This window comes from Trachurus japonicus, chromosome 10 (assembly GCF_045865225.1).
Source record: "Trachurus japonicus isolate A0001 chromosome 10, Traja_1.0".
Taxonomy (NCBI): domain Eukaryota; kingdom Metazoa; phylum Chordata; class Actinopteri; order Carangiformes; family Carangidae; genus Trachurus; species Trachurus japonicus.
The window spans coordinates 4149357-4171567 of record NC_140916.1 but is presented as its reverse complement, the minus strand read 5'-3'; the positions used below and the strand labels follow the sequence as shown (position 1 = coordinate 4171567).

At 44.3% G+C, this 22211-nt stretch overlaps 1 protein-coding gene across 1 annotated transcript; it reads right to left on the bottom strand.

Annotated features, from left to right (window-relative positions):
* Positions 1–10218: 10218 nt before the first annotated feature.
* On the bottom strand, positions 10219–21891 carry LOC146979272 (E3 ubiquitin-protein ligase TRIM39-like). The gene is made up of 3 exons (XM_085788809.1): positions 21763–21891; positions 20576–21722; positions 10219–10547 (listed from the first exon to the last, which is right to left on the bottom strand). The coding sequence occupies exons 1-3, from the start codon at positions 21889–21891 to the stop codon at positions 10219–10221; spliced, it is 1605 nt and encodes a 534-aa protein (XP_085644935.1).
* Positions 21892–22211: the final 320 nt, after the last annotated feature.

Here is a 22211-nt window from a genome sequence, read left to right as displayed (position 1 = left end):
CGTAACAAACTCCATCAGTTTAAAGTCTGATAGAAACCAAGTGAAATAAACATAAAGTAGAAGAAGATGCTTGAGGTGAAGGTGAAGGAGGAGGAGGTGGAGGTGGAGGTGGAGGTGAGCGGTTCCTCAGGCCGAGGAGCAGCTCGGGGAGTTTAGATGTTTGGAGTCGTCTCCTCGTCAATAATGAAACGTAGAAACTGTCAGAAACTAAATCTGCAGCACATGCAGGGCATCCCCCTCCTCCTCCGTCAGCGCCGAGCCTTGAAGCTGTAATGATTTCCACGTTCCCTCTCCTGCGTTCCCTCTCCTGCTCTGATCTGACGGTGATCTGCTCACAGGGAGGTGCGTTTTCTCCGGTGGACCCTGAAGGCAGCATGAGACTGGGAGAGGTTTTATTTCTTTTTTTATTAACAAACATCAACATGAGCACAAAGATTTATTTTTCATTTTGACTTCTGCACTTTTTCTATAAAGTAGCTACAGTCAGCAACTTTAAAACTGAGTCCTGGTTCGGATTATTGATCATGAATTACAGAATGTGCTTTTAAAGAAAAGTCTCGTATAGATATGCAGAGCTACAACTACAGCTGGGACTGTGTGTAATTTATTGTAATTTACAGTTTCACTTTCATTTCCCATTATCATGATCAGGCAGCGAGTGTGAGCCGTGATAAGTGTGAAAACGTGTCAGAATACGTGCAAGGAAATTATCTCCTATAGCGAACTGTAGGTTTCTGTCACACATCGGAGACGTAGGTGAATCTTTAGACTCCGTTCTGGTCATGTGTGAATTTAAAAAGCAGTTCACACATTAACAGCCTGCTCACTTTAACTCACTTCCACTGCAGCTGAGTGTGTTTCTGAGATCTAACAGCACAGATCCAACATAACACGTCCATTAGTGTAAAATGTAGCATTAGCATGTAGCTAATGGGTTTACTAGTTTTATTTCACCAGGGGATTCACCAGGCTAAACGCTTGTGTTTTAGTTAATGTTGAGATAATTACTGTGAATGGGTTTAGGAGTTTAAAGGAGAATTCCGGTCATTTTCTATGTAACCTATACAGCTCTAGGTCCCCAAGTGCAACCATACGAAAAAATCTGAGAACAATAGCCTATGTGCAGCTCGGACCTATAGCTCTGCTCCTGCTAACTGCACTACACCGCAGTTAAACAGCAATGTAATGGGGGCAGAACTTCTTACATGTTTTCCTTGCATTTTTGTTTTTGTTGATGGAAACAGTCCAAAGCTTGACAGTCGACTAGTAAGGTAGTAAGGAGCTGCGTGATAAAAACACATGTTACAGCTCTCTCATGTTAACAGAGTTATGCACACTCAGTGTTGTGTAGTAAGGGAATGGTGGATGTTGCAAAGCATGTGTAGTTATATTTTGAGCTTTATATAGAGGTCAAAGTTGCAGTTAGAAGTTCTGTCCCCATTACTTCACTGTTTAACTGCAGTGTAGCGCAGCTAGCAGGAGGAGAGCTAGGTCCGGGCTGCATATATTGTTTTTAGATTTTTGCCTATGGTCGCACTCGGGGACTTGGAGCTGTAGAGCGTTACTTCGAAAATGGCCGGAATTCTCCTTTAATTTCACCACGTAAAAAACAGAAAAAGTCTCAACCAGACTAAGAAATCTACGGTCGGACCTGAGTTATTAAATGTTTCGGACCTGAACCCGGTGCGTCAAGTCGTGCTGTTCGGCCCGTTGAGAACTGTGACTGGCCCTAAGAAAGAGGCGGAGCCTATAAACAGTCTGTGGGCGGAGCAACACGTTTATTGATCAGAAGTGTAATGTGTGCTGGTTAAACCTGATGCTGCTCTGGATCCGACTCTTTCCTTCTGTTCTGACTCTGTTAAAGATTCCCCGAGGAGTTTGATATCGGTTATGAAAGAGTCTCATATTAATGTGGATAAATCTACGTTACCACTTGTTAATGGATCTATTTTCAATAAATGTATCGTTTTGTCTTTATAGTTATTTTGTTTTTATTATTTAGTGGTCGACTCGTCCAGCATTTCCTAGTTTCAGGAACGCTGCCCGGCGGGTCATGGAAATAACGCCGCCAGATCGCTGGTTGGGGTTTATGGTCACAACTGCGACGGTACACACTTCACTTTCCAAAACTCCTCGTAGTTCCTTTAAACAGGAACAACAGAACCATTGAAGAGGAGTTTCATCTTTGTTCTAGATTAAATAAAGTCCTGTCCCATGTAGACACCTGTCTCTGAGAGAAGACAAGTTAGTCCAGCAGCTGAAGCTGATAAAAGCCTGAGCTGCTGCTGGAGGATAAAGCTGAAGTTGAGCACATGTGTAGCCTTAGTTTACATTATTATTCAGCATTAACCTCTCTATTAGATGTGTGTGTGGTCTGTTTAAAAAGTGAACACACACTAACATCTTCCTCTTGTTTCCTGCTGTGTCTGTTCGTGTGACGTCGCTGCTGATGTCACTGAATCTTTCAGCCTGTTTCAGGTCTTTCCCCCGTTCTCCACCGTGGCTCCGGTCTGGTTTATGGAGCTTTCAGATCAGGAGGATTTAGTGAACATCAGCATAAATGTTTATTAGCAATAAAAACACAGCTGAAGTGGAGCGGAGGTTTTTCTACCTGCAGCTCGTCTCTGCTGAAACATTTAGCAGAGACACAGGCAGCGAGCGGGGGGCCATAACTTAACACCAAATCACATTATCACAAAATGGATAATATCTGGTGAGCCATTAGAAAGCAGGCAGGTCTAACGCCGTGATGAACAGACTCTAAATTTGGGGTAAATGTTCTTCAGGTGGATGAGACTCCGCAGACAGATGGAGATGAAATCAGAGTTTTATGGTCGATGTGAGTCTGAGAGGAGCTCGTCCATCAGACCGCGATCAGCTGCTGCTGCAGACGATAGACCGAGCCCGTCTCCAGCTCGCTGCAGAGCCACCGCTGTCTGACACCGAGGTGCGTTTAATAAAGATCATCCTCATGTTCCTCCACCTGCACCTGCAGCACTCAGCTCAGCTCAGGCTTCACTCTGCAGCATCAAGTTCATTTAGAGTTTTAGAGAAGATAGATATTGTTTTTACTTGGAAAGCACTTTGTGACATTTGTTTTGTGTTATATAAATAAAGTTTATTATTATTATTATTATAAGATTTGATTTCAGGGACAAAAACACAGAGTTTTTAAGATGTAATGGAGTCAATAACCTGTCAATAACCTGTTAATAATGTAAATATTAAACAACTCTCTCAGTCTCTTCGGTCTCTGTGTCCCTGTAAGTTTCTTTTCTTCTTTGAATAACCATAAATCAGGAATTATTGAGCCGTGTGTTTTTTTATTAACCCAGTTTAAACCTGAGCAATCATAAAAAACATGTTTTTTATTTTAAACTTTTAAACTCCTTAAATTAACATAAAAACAAATACAACAACCAACGGAGCGGAAACATGAATTTAAAAAAAAGTAATATGTAAAGTTAATAATGTTTAATGATTTAAATAACATAAATATTACCCTTACATGGCATATTATGTTATATATTATATTATATATTATGTCAGTTTAACAGTTTAACACAATGACACTTTGTATTCTAACAAAAGAAAGACTGACTTGTTTAAACTTTAATTAATAATGATCATATTGAGTAAATATTATAATAAGGGATAAATCACTTATCCTCTTTTCTTTCTGAAGGTTTGATCATACTGATTGATTGATTGATTGATTGATTGATTGATTGATTGATTGATTGATTGATTGATTGATTGATTGATTGATTGATTGATTGATTGATTGATTGATTGATTGATTATCTATAATAACAAAGCCTTTTCTTCCTTCTCTGCTGAATAAAAAATAAAACCATAGTTTTATTTAAAGGTGCGTTTTCAATAATTAAAGGAATAGTCCGTGGATTCATCAGATCATTTAAACGCTCAATCTCGTTCTTCAGATTTTTCTTCTACTTCAGTGCATTAATTCATTCAGACTGTCAAAATAAAAGCGGTGGAGGTCACCTCGGCGTGTGAACCATCCGGCTGGCGCTGGGTCCTGCAGGCGGTCGGCGGCGTCCAGAGATCGCCTGTCAGAGCTCCATGAATAAGACACAGAGGTCGGCCTTGGACTGTCAGGCACCACAGAAGAAGAGCGCAGCGTGGGTAAATGATGGATGGCAGCGGGTCAATGACTGGTTACCTCGCCCCGTCTCACCTGCCGGCTCATGACACCGGACTAATCAGGAGGATTCCACCTCAAAGTCTCCGTCATTATTCAGCTTCATTTTGATTTTCAGTGGCGCTGCTGGGACTCAGGACCAAGGTTTGTTTGTGTGAGATAAAGCAGCTTTTAAATAAGGGATGGGCCTCAGTCTCAGTCCGGAGGGGTTGGAGGGGGGGGGCATTGAAGTTTGTAAAGTGACGACACTTTAGATTCAAACTGAACATTTGAACAAACTGGTTTCTGTAAAGAGGGAAAATGTTCCTGAGGATGAAATGGCAAGAAGGTTAATTTTATCAGTAAACTGTTGTAGCCCCATTTTTACCAACAGTTGGTCTCAAAAGTCTTTAAAGGGATAGTTCACCCAAAATTAAAATTTCACTCATTATCTACTCCCCCTCATGTCAACTAAGAGCTGGGAGACTTTTCAGAGTCCTCCGTGCCTTCTCGGATTTGTCCATATAATGGTTGTCAATGGATACCAACTTTCTTCGTCCAAAAAGACACACCAAAAAACATCCAAATACCTCCATACTGCTCGTCTGTAATGTCCCTCTTGTATTGAAGCCCCGACATGAGAAATTGTTCCGCCGGTCAGAGTAAATCACGCGAGATTTGCACTGACACAGGAAGAGCAGTTTTTTTCAGAACAATTTCTCATGTCGGGGCTTCAATACAAGAGGGACATTACAGACGAGCACTATGGAGGTATTTGGATGTTTTTTGGTGTGTCTTTTTGGACGAAGAAAGTTGGTATCCATTGACAACCATTATATGGACAAATACTGCTGCGCGGACCCCCCCCATAACTCAGAGAAGGGACGGAGGACTCTGAAAATTCTCACAGCTCTTAGTCGACATGAGGGTGAGTAGATAATAAGTGAAATTTGAACTATCCCTTTAAAGCCCCAGTGTGTAACTTATTTGGCTTTTTATTAGCAAAAATCAAATATTCTTTCATAAATACATATTTCACTGAAGTGGAATCACAGCCGCATACAAATGAAAGCTTTCTGGTACCTTAGAATGAGTTGTTACAAGTCGTTACAAATACATAAGTGGGCGACGCACCGAACTGAGGCGGCCATGTTGCATCGCCATTTTTTACATTGAGTGGCAGCGTGACCGTAGGTAACCACGGAAACTCAGCGGAGCTGTGGGCTCGGCCTGTTAAAACTGTCACCACTGTGTAGTGTGAGGAAGGACGGAGGCACTGGTGTTGCATTCAGGTGCAGTCAGGCAGACGGCCGTCTGCAAACCAACCGGATGTTACTTTACTCCACCAGAGAAAGACGGTAAAACAATACCACATCACCATGACAACATATTGTCAGGCCTGTATTGTTTTGCCTCATGCTGGCGGACCACTTGTTTACATAGACGCTTGTTTATCCTGTTACATGCAGCGTCTGTTGTCTGTCTGACGTCTGCCCCATTTCACCTGAATGCAACATCAAGAATACATTCAGATATGCAACCGCACCACTAGATGGGGGCAATTCATACATATTATACCTTTAAATGGCATCATAACAACATCCTCTGACCTTAGACCTGCACATCCACTGAGGAAAACCACCCACGAAAAAACTTTTAACAGGGAAAAAACAGGAGAAACAAACAAAACAAAACTGGAAAGTCCATAATGTCCCAGAAGTAGCCGCCATGTGGAGAAACAAGACATTTAAAATCTTTTTATTTGCAGTTGTACTGTAAGATCATCTGTGTATGCAAGTGTGACTTTTTTACATCAAGAAGTATCAAGTATCAAAGTTAGTTAGTTGCTTTATTGTCTCCCTTAGGAGAATTTTGTTTTGGACATAAGAGAATGTCACATATAGCACATGACAGAACACAACAAAGAGGAAAGACAAGGAAGTCTGTTAGTATAAATTAGACCACGGAACCCCATTAGACAAAGTTTTGAAACAAACACCAGAAATAGACAAACATTTGTTCTGAGACTGAATAAACTTGTTTTTACTCAATGTACGTTCAGATTAAGGCCAATGGTGTGAAGTTTTGGGAAATTTTAGAAAAATTTCAGGAAAAAAATTTAATATTTCTGGAAAAAAGTGGTAAAATTTCGAAAATAATGACAACATACAGAAACTTCAATAACCCATACATAATATCACTTAAATACAGTATAACAGAAAACCAAGGCTATAATTTTATAACGTTGCTTTATAATTATATAAAAAATCCTAATTTGACCAGAAATGATCAAGTCTATTTTTAAAAGAGTTCCCTGATGGAACTGCTCTACATCCTCAGGAAGCTCGTTCCATAAGTGCAAAGAAATGTTTTCTTTTGTCACAACGACACCTTTTTGGTCGGAGTTTTATGGACTTCCCTCTTAGTTCATATACCTGTTATTCCAGAAACTAACAACCGGCTCCACTGGGGAATTGTATATAACCTCAATCATGTCACACCTACACCTCCTATAGACAAAAGTCGGAAGTTTTAAGAGCACTTAATCTTTCACATTCAGACCTGGAATAAATTTCGTTACTCTTGCCTGAACTGAATATATTTTACTAAAGGTATGATTTCAGTTTTAACTCTCATTATTGTTCTTATTGTTATAACCTAACAACACAAATGTCATAATTTTAACCAGAGCATTTTAGAATTTTGTAAAAAGAAAAAAAAAAAGAAAAGGAAAAAAGTTTCTGTTTTATTTTGTTTAAATAGAGGTTCCTGACAAAGTCAAAAAGCCTTGATGCTATTAACTAATTTATGTGGTACTTTTATGCAGTAAAAACCTGAAAACACAATGGTTAATTATGTAATTTTTTTAAATTTGTATGTTTCATTTATAAGTCTGTTTTAATTTGTGTAATCTGCTGGATAAATAAAGTCTTATTAGTCTGAACATGTTTTGTAAAGTTTTTGATTTTAAAAAAATCTAATGTCAGAACATTTCAGGAATGTGTGTGTATGTGTGTGTCTCTCTCTCTCTCTCTGTCAGGTGGGGGTGGGGCCGTCGTGGCGTTGGTGTGCTGTGTGAACATTGAGGCGTGCCGACCAACCGGGGAGGCCGTCTGTTGTCATGGCGAGCAGCTGATGAGTGAGTGTGTGTGTGTGTGTGTGTGTGACATTAGGAGGGTTAATCCACATAAATGTTGACAGCCATATTGCTGACACAGGGAGTTAATAAGACTAACAGATTATTAGCTTTATAACATTCCTCCGTCATCACGCCGCTGCCTGTCAATCACTGGCACAATTAAATTGTTTAATGAATAAATTTGCATTGATAATGGGGAGGTGGAGGGGGGGAACATCTGGCGGCGGAGGTTTAATGGCGAGCGTTGCATCAGACGCCCATATGGAGGCCGAGTGGCGGGGTTGTTTGATGCTAACTAAATGAAAAGTATCACTCAAATTAATTTGGCTCGTTTGACAGTCAGGAAATCACTTAGTAAGACTGATTCCGTCCAATTACAACCTCCGCCGCTAATTACTATAGGAGGAGCTGCCGCCGCCGCTACGCTCGCCACCGCCACCGCCACACGCTCACCTTCGCTCCGTCAGCACCCGACAAAATACCCACAAGTCAACACAAACAGCGAGCGCTAACAGCTTCCTGCTCGGCTGCACGGTGGCGGCGAGGAGGAATCTGTCGACGGCGTTAAAATGAAATGCAAATTGCCCCTCGCTCCCTCGCTCGCTGCCGCCATCACATCTGGCCCAGATTCAGTCTGAGCGGCTTCATGTGCGTTTCCTCACAATTAAAACACCACAACCAGCGCCGGCGCCAGGACCAGATATACATTTCAAAATAAGACGCAATTATCCTGCAGGAGGAAACCGAGACATCAGTGTCGTTATGTGAGAGAGCACGAGACACACACAACACACGCACACGCACACAGAGACACACACAAAAAAAAGAACAATCAACAATTGGCGTTGAAGTGAATCATTTCCGGGAGGAAACGTGAATATTCATGAGGACGTGAAGCAGGTTCTGCAGTTTGTTTGTTGAGAAGTTAGAGAAGTTGTGCAGTGTGTGTGTGTGTGTGTGTGTGTGTGTGTGTGAAGTTGTGAGTTCAGACCTGCAGCCTCCATCCATCAACCATGTAACCGTCTCATATAGAGGACACACTCGGACGCTGAGGACAGTTGGACAACGTGAAAACATTTTATTATTTCAACAGGAAACAGAAACCTTCAGCCTGTTGTATTTACAAAATAAAAGCGTAGAGTTTGTTCTCTTACAAAATAAAAGCGTAGAGTTTGTTCTCTTAACTTCAGGACAGTTAGAGCTGTTGGAAAGAAGCTGGTCCATAAATTGTAATTGTAACAACAACAGCTGCACTTTATTTGTCAAATTTGCTTGCACGTTATATTTCAATTTTCAAGTTTTGTATTGTTGTCTACCTGTCTTGTTCATTATGATGTGTGCTGCTGCCTTCTTGGCCAGGTCACTCCTGTGAATGGGTCTTCTATCTGGTTAAATGAAGGTTAAATAAATAAAAAAAATACTTGGAGGAGTGAAACAGCCTCTAGATGGAAATAAAATCACAGACATAAAAATTTTACAGATTGATGGAGAGAAGAAATGATAAAAACTGACGTTCAGAAAAAACTTCAAGAGAAGAACAAATATGAAAATGAGATATGTGTGTATATAGTTTAGTTTATTGTGTTTAATACAGGACAGTGTACAATACCAATGATCATAGTAACAGAAAGATGGTCGCACCAGATTTAGTTTCGGCAGCTAATTTCCATCTGTAGTCCCAACATAAAATTCACAAATACAGATCACAATAAAATACAGGAGGAGCTTGGAACATAGGACGACAGTGAACACTTTTGCATATACACACACATCTAAATATATGTGGGTATATGTGTATGTGTATGGGTACAGTGTATGTATATGTGGGTATAGTACTGTATGTGTATATATGTATATGTATATGTAATCCATGCAGGTGGATTCCTCCGTCTGTATCTCTGTGTTGAGGATCAGACATGAAGCAGCGAAAACTGACTTGAGGGCTCTGACTCTTTTACACACAACAACTGAATGAGATGTGTAGATGAAGCAGCAGCTCTGACACATGTTCCAGTCTCAGTCTCTGCTCACAACAGCATTTTCTCCTATTCAATTCTACTCAACACATTAAATAATACACAGTAGTTTTCTCTAAACACAAAAACAAGACGGAGAAAACAGAAGAGCATCCCCTCCAGAATACTACACCAAACTAAATGATCAGAAAAACATAAGCAGCTCAATCAACCACAGAGAAAATCCACCTGGGTTACATATATGTATATACTGTATTTATGGGTAATGTATGACTGCATTGTATAAAGGTATCTAGGTGTGTATATAGTCAGCAAGTAAAAAGAAAGTTCACAGATGATATGTGTATATAACATGTTGCATGGCGACTTGTTTCAGACCTACAGTGATTTACTAGGATTAAGAGTCGATGTCTGGTCTGGAGCCGATACTTCAACTTGTTTTATGATACTTGTTTTGTTGTTGTTGTTGTTGTTCTCTTTCTTCTCTGATGGATACATTATCTATTTTGTGAAAGGATTTCTTGAAAACAGGTTCAGACAACATAAGTTTGCTTCTTTCTGCCTCATTTCATTCAGGAGCTGCATCATTGTGATTTTTTTTTTTAGTTGTTTTGTTTAGTTTTTTTGATTGAATGAGACAAATAAATTAAATAATCTAAACTAAACTGAACTATGAGAGAGGAAGAAGAGACTAAAACATCAGGACCTGTTGTCTGAACGGTCAAATGATGAGTCCACATCTCCAAATCGCCGTCCTCGTGTCCTCAGCGCCGTCCTGAAGGACTCGCTGGTCCCTGATTGGCCGATGTGGGTCTGCAGGCAGAGATTAGGCTCCACCCAGAGGAACAGCTTTACTTTACCATGTTCCTGAGTGTGTTTGTTGAGAAGTTGTGCAGTGTGTGTGTGTGTGTGTGTGTGTGTGTGTGTGTCCACAGTGAGTCTTTGTCTTTGTGTTTTCTTTACATCTGAATGGAGCCGTGTTGGGACGAGTGCTGCTGATCTCTACCAGACTCGGGGAGCGGCCGGACTCTCCGCTCCCTCCTGCTCATCAGGGACATGGAGGAATATTCTGGGATGGTTCTGGCCGGGGGCCACGGGCCCACTCGGCTCCAACACACTGCGGCGTATTGTCCCGTCGCCCGGGCGCGGCGCTGCGACGTGGGTGTCGAGGAAGTGCTCGGCCCCGGATCCCTCACCGCGGAGCTGGACGGTCTGAGTCCGGTCCAGCTAGAACTCCAGAGGTCAGAGGTCCAGTTCATCGGCCGGGCCCGGAGCAGGAAGAGGACAACTGCAGATTTAAAGCAGATATCAGTGGAATGTTTTTGTTAATATAAGTCCTAAATAGTCCTATTTTCCGCCAGCAATCACTTACATGAAGTATTTCAGCCTAAACACGAGTCTCTCCGTCACTCTGCTCTGCTGTAACCCGAGGAGAAAATTTTCCTTGTGGGATACAAGTGTTATCCAATGAGGGGAGAGAACGGCATGAAGGGCTGTGTGTGCAGCCAAGGGATGCGCGTGAATGTGGTGACGTAGCACGAGGACCAATTGACGCCTGACAAGGGCGGGGGCTGCTAACTCATGGTGCGTTCAAGGAAACTCGTACTTTGTGTTTTTCCTTCCTGTGAAGTCATACCAGTTCGATCTGGTACGAGTTCACGGGTCGGAAGTTACGAGTGGCCGTTATAGGGAACTTTCACAGACAACAGGACGGTAAAAACACGAGCTACGGGTTACCTGGAACGCTACCAAGTCGTAGTTGTGACTTGAAGCTGTAACTTACGGTTTCAAAAGCCTGCCTTGAACACAGCATTAGCCGAAACGGCCGTGCCACTGATATCTGCTTTAACTAAACTGTTTTAACAGTGTAGAGACTCTGTGTTAAAGGGATAGTTCAACATTTTGTCAAATTTCCATAGTCCCTATAGTTATAGCAGTAGGTTTGTTACCTTTAATTGTCGGTGCAAGCTATTTTTAGAACGGCGGAGCAGAGCGGTGAGCTGCTCAGAGCTACGCTACGGAGGCTCATGGGATTTCTTGGTTTAGCAGAGTTGTTTTAGAGGTAAATTCATGCAAAACCGCTGATGCGTGTTGCCTTCAGGGACAGTTTTTCATCAAGCAGTCTCTGTATTTCCCTCTAAAACAACTCTGTCTGGTAATGTTGTGTTATTATCTCATAGCGTGGTGAATGTGCAGGTCACAACTTGTCCACCAGAGTGTTGTGGAGTTGTTGGATTGTGTATTTGATGAGTTTGATGAGGGAAACCAAGAAATCCCATGAGCCTCCGTAGCGTAGCTCTGAGCAGCTCACCGCTCTGCTCCGCCGTTCTAAAAATAGCTTGCACCGACAATTAAAGGTAACGAACCTACTGCTATGACAGGGCCAATTCGACAAAATGTTGAACTATCCCTTTAACTCCACTTTGTCGATGCCGTCAGATGTTAGAGGTTGGTTTAAAACATGATTGAATTTAATACTGAAGGAATGAACTGATGATTAAAGTAAAACAGACTTGTGTTATATGTTGTGTGTTATGTTAATGTGTGTGAGCAGAGCTGAAGTTCAACTTCATTTAACTGTGATTGTGATTTAAAAATATATATATAAAAGAGACAAACAAGAACAGAGAAGGACAAATATAAGAGCTGCAGAAAAACCTCTGAATAAATATCTGTGTGTGATGGAGGAGGAGGAGGAAGATGAAGGTCTATGTGTGTGTGGGTCTGTTTGCACGTTTGCAGCGTTAACAACGTGTTGACAAGTCGCTGACATCACACAGATGTCAGACACATCTGCCTCCTGCAGCCGAGCACACACACACACACACACACACACACACACACACACACACACACACACGGAACTGAAACCTGTCATTGATCTGATTAATGACTGATCATCACACTCATTTTCTTTTTCTTGTGACCTTGTGTTTATTGTAAATATCAAACTACATGTTGTTATTGTCTTACACATTTGTTTATTCTCTCCACTTTATGTTAATTATCTCATCTTATCATACCTTATCTTATCTTATTTCATCTCTTAATCTTCTTGTTTGACGGACAGTGTGTGCGTTATACAAATAAAACAGTGTGTTCATCAGGATAGAAACACACAAACAACAATCTTTAACAGACAAAACTGAAGAAAGGCAAGGCAAGGCAATTTTATTAGTATAGCCCGTTTTTACCAACAGTTTGTCTCAAAGGGCTTTACATCCCATCATAACAACATCCTCTGCCCTTAGACCCTCACATCCACTGAGGAAAAACTCCATGGAAAACCCTTTTAACAGGGGAAACCAGGAGAAACGTCAGGGTGAGCAACAGAGGAGGGATCCCTCACCCAGGACGGACAGACGGGACATAGATGTTGTTACAGACAAGAAAACAGTTTATAACAGAGAATGTGAGAAACATGGAAATGTTAAAGCGTTTCAAATAGTCTGACGTCATTTAACGAGGTGTTACATGTTCATATCGAAGAAATTTTATATTATAATGAAAGTGCTGAGTCAGCGTTCCTGCCCCTGTGACAACAGGAGGAGGGACTACTTTCAGCGGCGGACTGATCCACATTCAGCAGCACTACAGTAACAGGTGGCGTTAGACTGGAACTACTTCATCAGGGTTCATGTTTCCACTGAGACCAAAACAAAACACCTGAGTGGATGGATACGCTGCTGTTTGTGAGGAAATAGTTCTCTAGCTATTACCTGTAGTTTCACGCCTGTGTCTGTGTGTGTGTCAGTGAGGTGTGTGTGAGTGTGTGTGTGTGTGTGTGTGTGTGTGTCAGTGAGGTGTGTGTGTGTGTGTGTGTGTGTCGTTGACCTCTGAGCTGATCATACTTGATCTCAGCTTAATGAAACTCAGTCTGCAGCTTGAAGGGCGAGTCGTCTCCGCTGCACTAATTACTGTGTGATAAGGAAGCGTCTGGATGTGGGAACGAGGCCGGAGGTAATCTCCCTGTTTAATGTCGGTGTCGACTCGCCGCTAATGAACCCGCCGCTCCGACTGGTTCCCATCCCGACGACCCCGCCCACGTTTAGCATTCACCGCACAGAGACCAGAGTCCTGAACACGGCTCTGCTCCGAATTCAGATTCACACACACACACACACTGCATTGTGTGTGTGTCTGTGTGTGTCTGTCTGTGTGTTCATTGAGCAGCAGTGATGAAAGACACACTGGATCCTACATTTCCCATGATGCACCTGAACAGCATCTTTCATTAGAGCAGTTGTGTCACAGTTAGAGCACTGTAAAAGAGATCACCATTGACTCCCATGGTAAGGGTTTTGCGCCCCGAGTGGCAGGATATGGGTATTTCAAAAGTGCTCAGAAAACCCATTCACTCCAATGTATGTGTGTTGCCCACTTGCTTGTAAATTGATGAAAACGGCCGTGTTTTTGTTTTTAGGTGTCTTGGTCATATCAAATTATACTCATAATTTGTTTATTACAAAATGTAGAAACATTAATGTAGACAACTGTTTTGTTTTTTGTTTTTTTTTACTCGCCTATGTGTTAATGTTTATCTGTAAAGGATCCACGATAATGCTATTAAAGCAGAACTATGCAGGATTTGGGCTGTAATTATTGTGGCTCAGAGACACTGTGATGGTTGAGTGACCTATTATGAGGTGGATGGGGTCTAGGCCAGGTCACAAATCTCGTCAATGGATAGAACTATCGCGAGAAACTGCCTTACGGCAGTACGAGATAAGAACGCAGATGACGTCATGCATGTCATGAATCGTGATTGGTTTGAGTTTGAAAAGTCGGAGGAAACCATGGAAACATGAAATGTTTGTACTGATGAAGTTCGGCTTGTGGCTAACACGGAGCTAATGCTAACACGGACACACACACCATGGATCTCTTATAAGATAATGTAATACATCATGACACACACACACGCCTTCACGTTTATTCGTGTGTATGTCTGTGTCTTTGTGTCTTTGTCTGTGTGTGTTAGCGTTAGCTCCGTGTTAGCGTTAGCTCCGTGTTAGCATTAGCTCCGTGTTAGCAGGGCTTAGCAAACACCGCGCTCTACCTTCAGCAGTAAACACAAGCACGTGTAGGGGGTGGAGGTAGGGTTGCCACCCGTCCCTTAAAATACGGAATCGTTCCGTATTTTGAAATAAAATAGTGCGTCCCGTTTTGAATCAATACGGGACGGGCTTTGTCCCGTATTTCCGAGTTGTCATGAATGCAGCATCACTTCGCACGTGTTCTGTAAAGATCCAGCATTTGTCAGAACTACAACGAAACAGAGATCATCCTCTCTGTAGGACACTTTCTATCCATCGCTAACTCATTTTCAGCTGGCGTTTCAGCTGGCGTCACCTTTACTTTGAAAGTCCAGAACGAAGCGTTTGGGAGGGAGAGATCAGCTGATCCGCTGCTGTTGACGTCTCCGCCTGCAGATGTTCAGCTGAGGGGATACGCTGCTCAGCTGTTGAGCCGAGCGTCAAGAGGTCATTATAGCCTATTTACAGTCAGTTACCACTGAAAGAAGTTGTGCGCCGCTCGCAGCAGGACAGATAATAAGATGGATAATCGGTAAATTAATTTAACTTAATGTGGCTATCTACATATTTCGCCACCCTGTTATGTGTTGCTCAAACGCAAATCTTGAGTAAGTCTACTCTGTTTTCACATTTAAAAAGGTCTTTTGAGACAACATGAGATTTGCTTGTAGCTACAGCACCTAAAAAACCCACTGTAACCTATTTTCAGTCTAACGGGATGATGAATGAACGGGCAATATGGAAAAAAGCGACAGCTTTACGCACTGGGCTGATTTTATATTAGGCTTTTATATTATTATTATTACATAAACAAAAGCAAACTAACTGGGTGCTGTTTATTCGTCAGACCTGCTGTTGCTGGTAGCCTATGCAGCTGGCCTTGAACTGGTCTGAACATTAGCACAGTGTTATTTCTGATCATTTTGTGCAGATGCATTTTTATTTGATTTGCATGTGTTTCAAACCATGGTAAATCACTGTTAATAATAGGCTTTATGCACAGCTCCACTACTTCCTGAACTTAAACCATCCAGTCCTCCCATTAAGCTGGCCAGCTCTCTGACAATTGAGGTCAGACACACCTGGATTAATCAGTTTGTCCAATAATACAGGAAATAAAGGAACTTGTTTAAATGTTCAGGAAGTAGTGGAGCTGTGCATAAAGCCTATTAGGCTGTTGTGAGGAATCATTACACGTGTAACATGTGACAGCCTCTTCACAGGCTATAGGCATTAATATGTATGACTATTATATTTAAGTGGGATATTGCAACTTTATGTTTTGGATCAAACAAGTAGCCCGTCCTAGCCTTAGCTACGTCAAGTCAGTGACGTAAGAAAGAAACGTGTACAAAATACATAGGCCTACATGAAAAGTGTGGCCTTTTGACCCGTGTCAACCCCCCCCCCCCGTCGACATTTGGTCGAGTGTCCCTTGTTTTCACAACTCAAAGGTGGCAACCCTAGGTGGAGGGGGTGGAGGAGGTGGTGGCGGCGAGTTTTTTTTTTTTTTTACGACAGTGACATGTGCCTCCCAGAACTGTGGGGGAGCTCCGGAGAGGGAAAAAAAAGAGAAACCAACGAAGGAGCGAGCTATTTCCGGCCGACTTGCATACTTCTGCTTTAACGTGGGTGATCTATAAATGTCCTTAAATTATTGACAAGTCCGCCATCAGGAGGCGCTTCCATTGGACCAATGCGTGTCGTTACTCTCTTTTCCAGTGCTCTAGTCACAGTCACAGGGTAAGTAAGATAAAGCGAGGGACCGTTTTGGGGACTTGATAAAGTGAGGGACCAGTCTGGGGACCCGGTAAAGCGAGGGACCGTTCTAGGGACCCTATAAAGCGAGGGACCGCTCTAGGGACCCGATAAAGTGGGGACCGTTCTGGGGACACATTAAAGCGAGGGACCGGTCTGGGGACACATTAAAGCGATGGACCGGTCTGGGACACGATAAAGCGAGTGACCGTTCTGGGGCCACATTAAAGCGAGGGACCGGTCTGGGGACACATTAAAGTGATGGACCGGTCTGGGGACACGATAAAGCGAGGGACCGTTCTGGGGACACATTAAAGCGATGGACCGGTCTGGGGACACGATAAAGCGAGGGACCGTTCTGGGGACACATTAAAGCGAGGGACCTGTCTGGGGACACATTGAAGCGATGGACCAGTCTGGGACATGATAAAGCGAGTGACCGTTTTGGGGACCTGATAAAGCGAGGGACCGTTCTGGGGACACATTAAAGCGAGTGACCGTTCTGGGGACAAATTAAAGTTAGGGACCGTTCTGGGGACACCATAAAGCGAGGGACCAGTCTGGGCAAGCGAGGGACCGTTGTGGGGACACATTAAAGCGAGGGACCTGTCTGGGGATACATTAAAGTGATGGACCGATCTGAGGACACATTAAAGCGAGGGACCGTTCTGGGGACACGATAAAGCGAGGGACCATTGTGGGGACACATTAAAGCGAGGGACCGGTCTGGGGATACATTAAAGTGATGGACCGATCTGGGGACACGATAAAGCGAGGGACCGGTCTGGGGACACATTAAAGTGAGGGACCGTTCTGGGGACACATTAAAGCGAGTGACCGTTCTGGGGACCTGATAAAGCGAGGGACCGTTCTGGGGACACATTAAAGCCAGTGACCGTTCTGGGGACAAATTAAAGTGAGGGACCGTTCTGGGGACAAATTAAAGTGAGGGACCGTTCTGGGGACACAATAAAGCAAGGGACCAGTCTGGGGAAGCGAGGGACCGTTGTGGGGACACGATAAAGCAAAGGACCATTCTGGGGACACGATAAAGCAAGGGACCATTGTGGGGACACGATAAAGCGAGGGACCGGTCTGGGGACACATTAAAGCGAGGGACTGTTATGGGGACACGATAAAGCGAGGGACCGACATTAAAGCGAGGGACTGTTCTGGGGACACGACAAGGCGAGGGACCATTCTGGGGACCTGATAAAGCGAAGGACCGTTCTGGGTACACATTAATGTGAGGGACCATTCTGGGGACACGATAAAGCTAGGGACCGCTTTGGGGACATGATAAAGCGAGGGACCGGTCTGGGGAAACATTAATGTGAGGGACCATTCTGGGGACACGATAAAGCGAGGGACCGCTTTGGGGACACGATAAAGCGAGGGACCGGTCTGGGGACACATTAAAGCGAGGGACTGTTCTGGGGACACGATAAAACGAGGGACCGCTTTGGGGACACGATAAAGCGAGGGACCGTTCTGGGGACACATTAAAGCGCGGGACTGTTATGGGGATATGAAAAAGCGAGGGACCGGTCTGGGGACCTGATAAAGCGAGGGACCGTTCTGGGGACACATTAATGTGAGGGACCGTTGTGGGGACACGATAAAGCGAGGGACCGGTCTGGGGACACATTAAAGCGAGTGACCGTTCTGGGGACACGATAAAGCGAGGGATTGTTCTGGGGACACGATAAAGCGAGGGACCGTTCTGGGGACCTGATAAAACGATGGACTGTTCTGGGGACACATTAAAGCGAGGGACCGTTCTGGGGACACGATAAAGCGAGGGACCGTTGTGGGGACACGATAAAGCGAGGGACTGTTGTGGGGACACGATAAAGCTAGGGACCGCTTTGGGGACATGTTAAAGCGAGGGACCGGTCTGGGGAAACATTAATGTGAGGGACCATTCTGGGGACACGATAAAGCGAGGGACCGCTTTGGGGACACGATAAAGCGAGGGACCGTTGTGGGGACACGATAAAGCGAGGGACCGGTCTGGGGACACATTAAAGCGAGGGACTGTTCCGGGGACACGATAAAACGAGGGACCGCTTTGGGGACACGATAAAGCGAGGGACCGTTCTGGGGACACATTAAAGCGCGGGACTGTTATGGGGATATGAAAAAGCGAGGGACCGGTCTGGGGACCTGATAAAGCGAGGGACCGTTCTGGGGACACATTAATGTGAGGGACCGTTCTGGGGACACGATAAAGCGAGGGACCGGTCTGGGGACACATTAAAGCGAGTGACCGTTCTGGGGACACGATAAAGCGAGGGATTGTTCTGGGGACACGATAAAGCGAGGGACCGTTCTGGGGACCTGATAAAACGAGGGACTGTTCTGGGGACACATTAAAGCGAGGGACCGTTCTGGGGACACGATAAAGCGAGGGACCGTTGTGGGGACACGATAAAGCGAGGGACTGTTGTGGGGACACGATAAAGCGAGGGACCGTTCTGGGGACACGAAAAAGGTAAAGGTACTTTATTGGTCACATATACAGCTAGTACAGTGAAATTCTTTCTCTGCATTTAACCCATCCCTGAGGAGCAGTGGGCAGCCACGGTGCGGCGCCCGGGGACCAACTCCAGATTATGAGCCAGTGCCTTTGGTCAGGGGCGCTGACTGGAGGATTAACCTAGCCGACATGTTTTTAGTGGTGGGGGAAAACGGAGCACCCGGAGACGCAGACACGGGGAGAACATGCAAACTCCACACAGAAAGGACCTGGGCGGCCAGGGATTCGAACCCAGGACCTTCTTGCTGTGAGGCAACAGTGCTAACCACTGTGCCACCAGAGGGACCGTTCTGGGGACACATTAAAGTGAGGGACCGTTCTGGGGACCTGATAAAGCGAGGGACCGCTTTGGGGACACGATAAAGCGAGGGACCGTTCTGGGGACATATTAAAGCGAGGGACCGTTCTGGGGACACAATTAAAGCGATGGACCGGTCTGGGAACACATTAAAGCGATGGACCGGTCTGGGACACGATAAAGCTAATGACCGTTCTGGGGCCACATTAAAGCGAGGGATCGTTCTGGGGCCACATTAAAGCGAGGGATCGTTCTGGGGACCTGATAAAGCGAGTGACCGTTCTGGGGACACGATAAAGCGAGGGACCGTTCTGGGGACACGATAAAGCGAGGGACTCTTCTGGGGACCTGATAAAGCGAGGGACCGTTGTCGGGACACGATAAAGCGAGGGACCGTTGTGGGGACACGATGAAGCGAGGGAGCGTTGTGGGGACACGATAAAGCGAGGGACCGGTCTGGGGACACATTAAAGCGAGGGACCGTTCTGGGGACACGATAAAGTGAGGGACCGTTCTGGGGACACATTAAAGTGAGGGACCAGTCTGGGGACCTGATAAAGTGAGGGACCATTCTGGGGGCATATTAAACTGAGGGACCGTTCTGGGGACACATTAAAGCGAGGGACCGTTCTGGGGACCCGATGAAGCGAGGGACCGGTCTGGGGACCCAATCTTATTAGTTTATTTCACAGGGACAGTGCACCACTAATCAACAGAGTTGAAAGAAAAACTGTCAGTGGGCCAGAGTTAGCCAACAAGCCTAGTTTTCGTCCGTTGTCCCTGGCCAGATGTTAAAGGCAACCTAAAAGCCAAAAAAAGGGGCAACAATTACTTTCAAAACACAACTTACATAACAATCTATCTAGTAAAAGCTCACAATAACAAGTAGAACAGGTAAGAAGTCTGAAATACAGCATAACAAAAGCTCATGGCATGCAGACATAACATGCAGACAGGGAGAAGAAGAGCGAGATAAAGCAAAATAAAGAGGAGTAAGATGGACCACACACCCTCTGATGTGGAGCAGAATAATCTTCATAATTAATGAACAAATTGATTGATTATATGAGTTGTGCTTCACAACTCTTGTTTTTTTGTCACTGTTGACATCATCATTAAAATCAGCTGACGTCTCTCTGAAGGTCCAACGTGTCTCTGACGCTGACGTTTGACTCAGGTGAGAAAATCACACCACACACACACACACACACACACTGCAGCAGATATGTTAATAAACATATTTATTGAGATGAAAACAGAGTTGAACAATTTATTGTAATAAAACCAGGACTCGACTGTTGAGGGACTTTTGGTGCTGATCATTCATCTATAACAAACTATATTCCTCGTTTTCACATGCACAATGATCCTCAGATATGGTTCAAACACTTGTGACAGATGTTCAGAAACCAGGTCCCCTGCTCTCATACAGAATCAGCTATTGATTATCCATTAGAATCTGATGGATCAATAAACAGTGACTCAGCGTATCAGGCTTCACTCTTCACTGCAGCTTCAACAATAATATTCATAATACAACACAATAACACATAATTCATCAGGTGATTTCTCTAGAAACAATGAGCTTGATTTCCATTAAACACGAGACAGAATTAAATGAGTCATTTCATTGGTTTACTCTGTGTGATTGACAGGACAGATGATCAGAGGGGCAGAGTTTTTACCTCCATCATTAACACAGGGACAGAAGAATGGGTGTAGTTTGTCAGTGAAGCAGCAGCCAGTGAAGGAGTAGATGAGAGCTGTAGCATCTACGTTATAAAAGGAGACCAGACCTTCCTCATAATCCACAAACACCCCCACCTTCTCAGGACCAGACCTCAGACTGAGATAGACTGGGGGGTCAACACCAGCTAAGTACTTTCCATCACTCAGAAATATCGTCCAGTGACCATCCGGAGGATTCATTGTGATGTCTCCCTTCCTGCAGATCGACTCTCTAGCCACTCCCACAGCCCAGTCAGTTTTTCCTTTGACCTGAACCTCAAAGTAAAATCTGCCTGAAGAGAAACTCTGCTTTCCCAAGACAAAAATGTGACGTGTAAATCTCTTTGGGTTGTCTGGGAGATTCTTCCTCACATCACCATCATGAACTTGTTTTCCATCATCAGACAGGATGAGTTGAGGATGTGCTGTATCAGGATCCAGAGTCACATCCACTGCAAACTGCTGGATTATCTTTATCTTCGTCTTCACCTCCTTCATCTGTCCACGGAGCGTCTCCTCCAGCTGAGACACAACTCTCACCACAGTCCCCTCATATGGTGGTGGACAGACTCTGACCTGTGTCCAGTCCTTGGTGGGTGGAGCAGCTTTCAGGGATGGGAAGCTTTGGAGGAGGTGGAGGTGGTCTTCAGAGAGTGAGAGCTGCTCCACCTCAGTGCTTCTCTTCTCCAGCTCAGAGATTTCCTGTTCCAGCTCTGTGATGAAGTCTTCAGCCTGTTTCTCTGAGCTTTTCTGTTTCTCTTCGATCTCCTTGATGAGCTGCTTCAGGCCTCTGTCAACAGACTCCTTCAGAGCAGTGAAGACCTCAACACCTTCTGCTTTCTCTCTGTCTGCAGCAGCTTTACTGATCTTCAATGACTGTTTCATCTCCTCAATCTTCAGTCGTCTCTTCTGGATCATCTGCTGAGTTTCAGCCTCTGTCTTCTGCAGCTCTGCCTTCTTTCCTTCATATTCTTCTCTCAGAGGAACAAACTCATGAGTCTTGTGGTCTAAAACAGAGCAGAGCGTGCAGACACATGTCTGGTCGGTCTGACAGAACAGCTCCAGAGGTTTATCGTGCTTCCTACACATCCTGTCCTCCAGGTTCTCCACAGGCTCCATCAGCTGATGTCTCCTCAGACCTGACCCAGTGCTGAGTGATGCAGCTCTGACAGAAGTTGTGTCCACATGATGCGGTGACTGGATCAGTGAAGACATCCAGACAGAGGGAGCACAGGAACTGATCTTCAGACCTCAGGTGACCAGCAGCAGACATGTCTACACACTGAGGGAGGGAAAACAAACACATTCATTTAAAACAATGTTCTGTCTCTTTAAGACTCTGGTTCTTTAACTGGGGGACAGAGCTGCCGTATGTCTTTCACAGAGTCTGATGTATGTCCTCTCCTAAATTTAGATTATTAAACACCTGGTGACGTTTTGTAGCTGAACGCCACCCTGTGCTTTTCTAAACTATTAAATTTGAAGTGTAAACAGCCAAGAAAAGTAATGAAATACTACACTAATCAATCACTTATCTCCTAAGCAGTTAATGAAGAAGAGCAGCAGACTTGAGCTGATCTATTATTAGGGCCC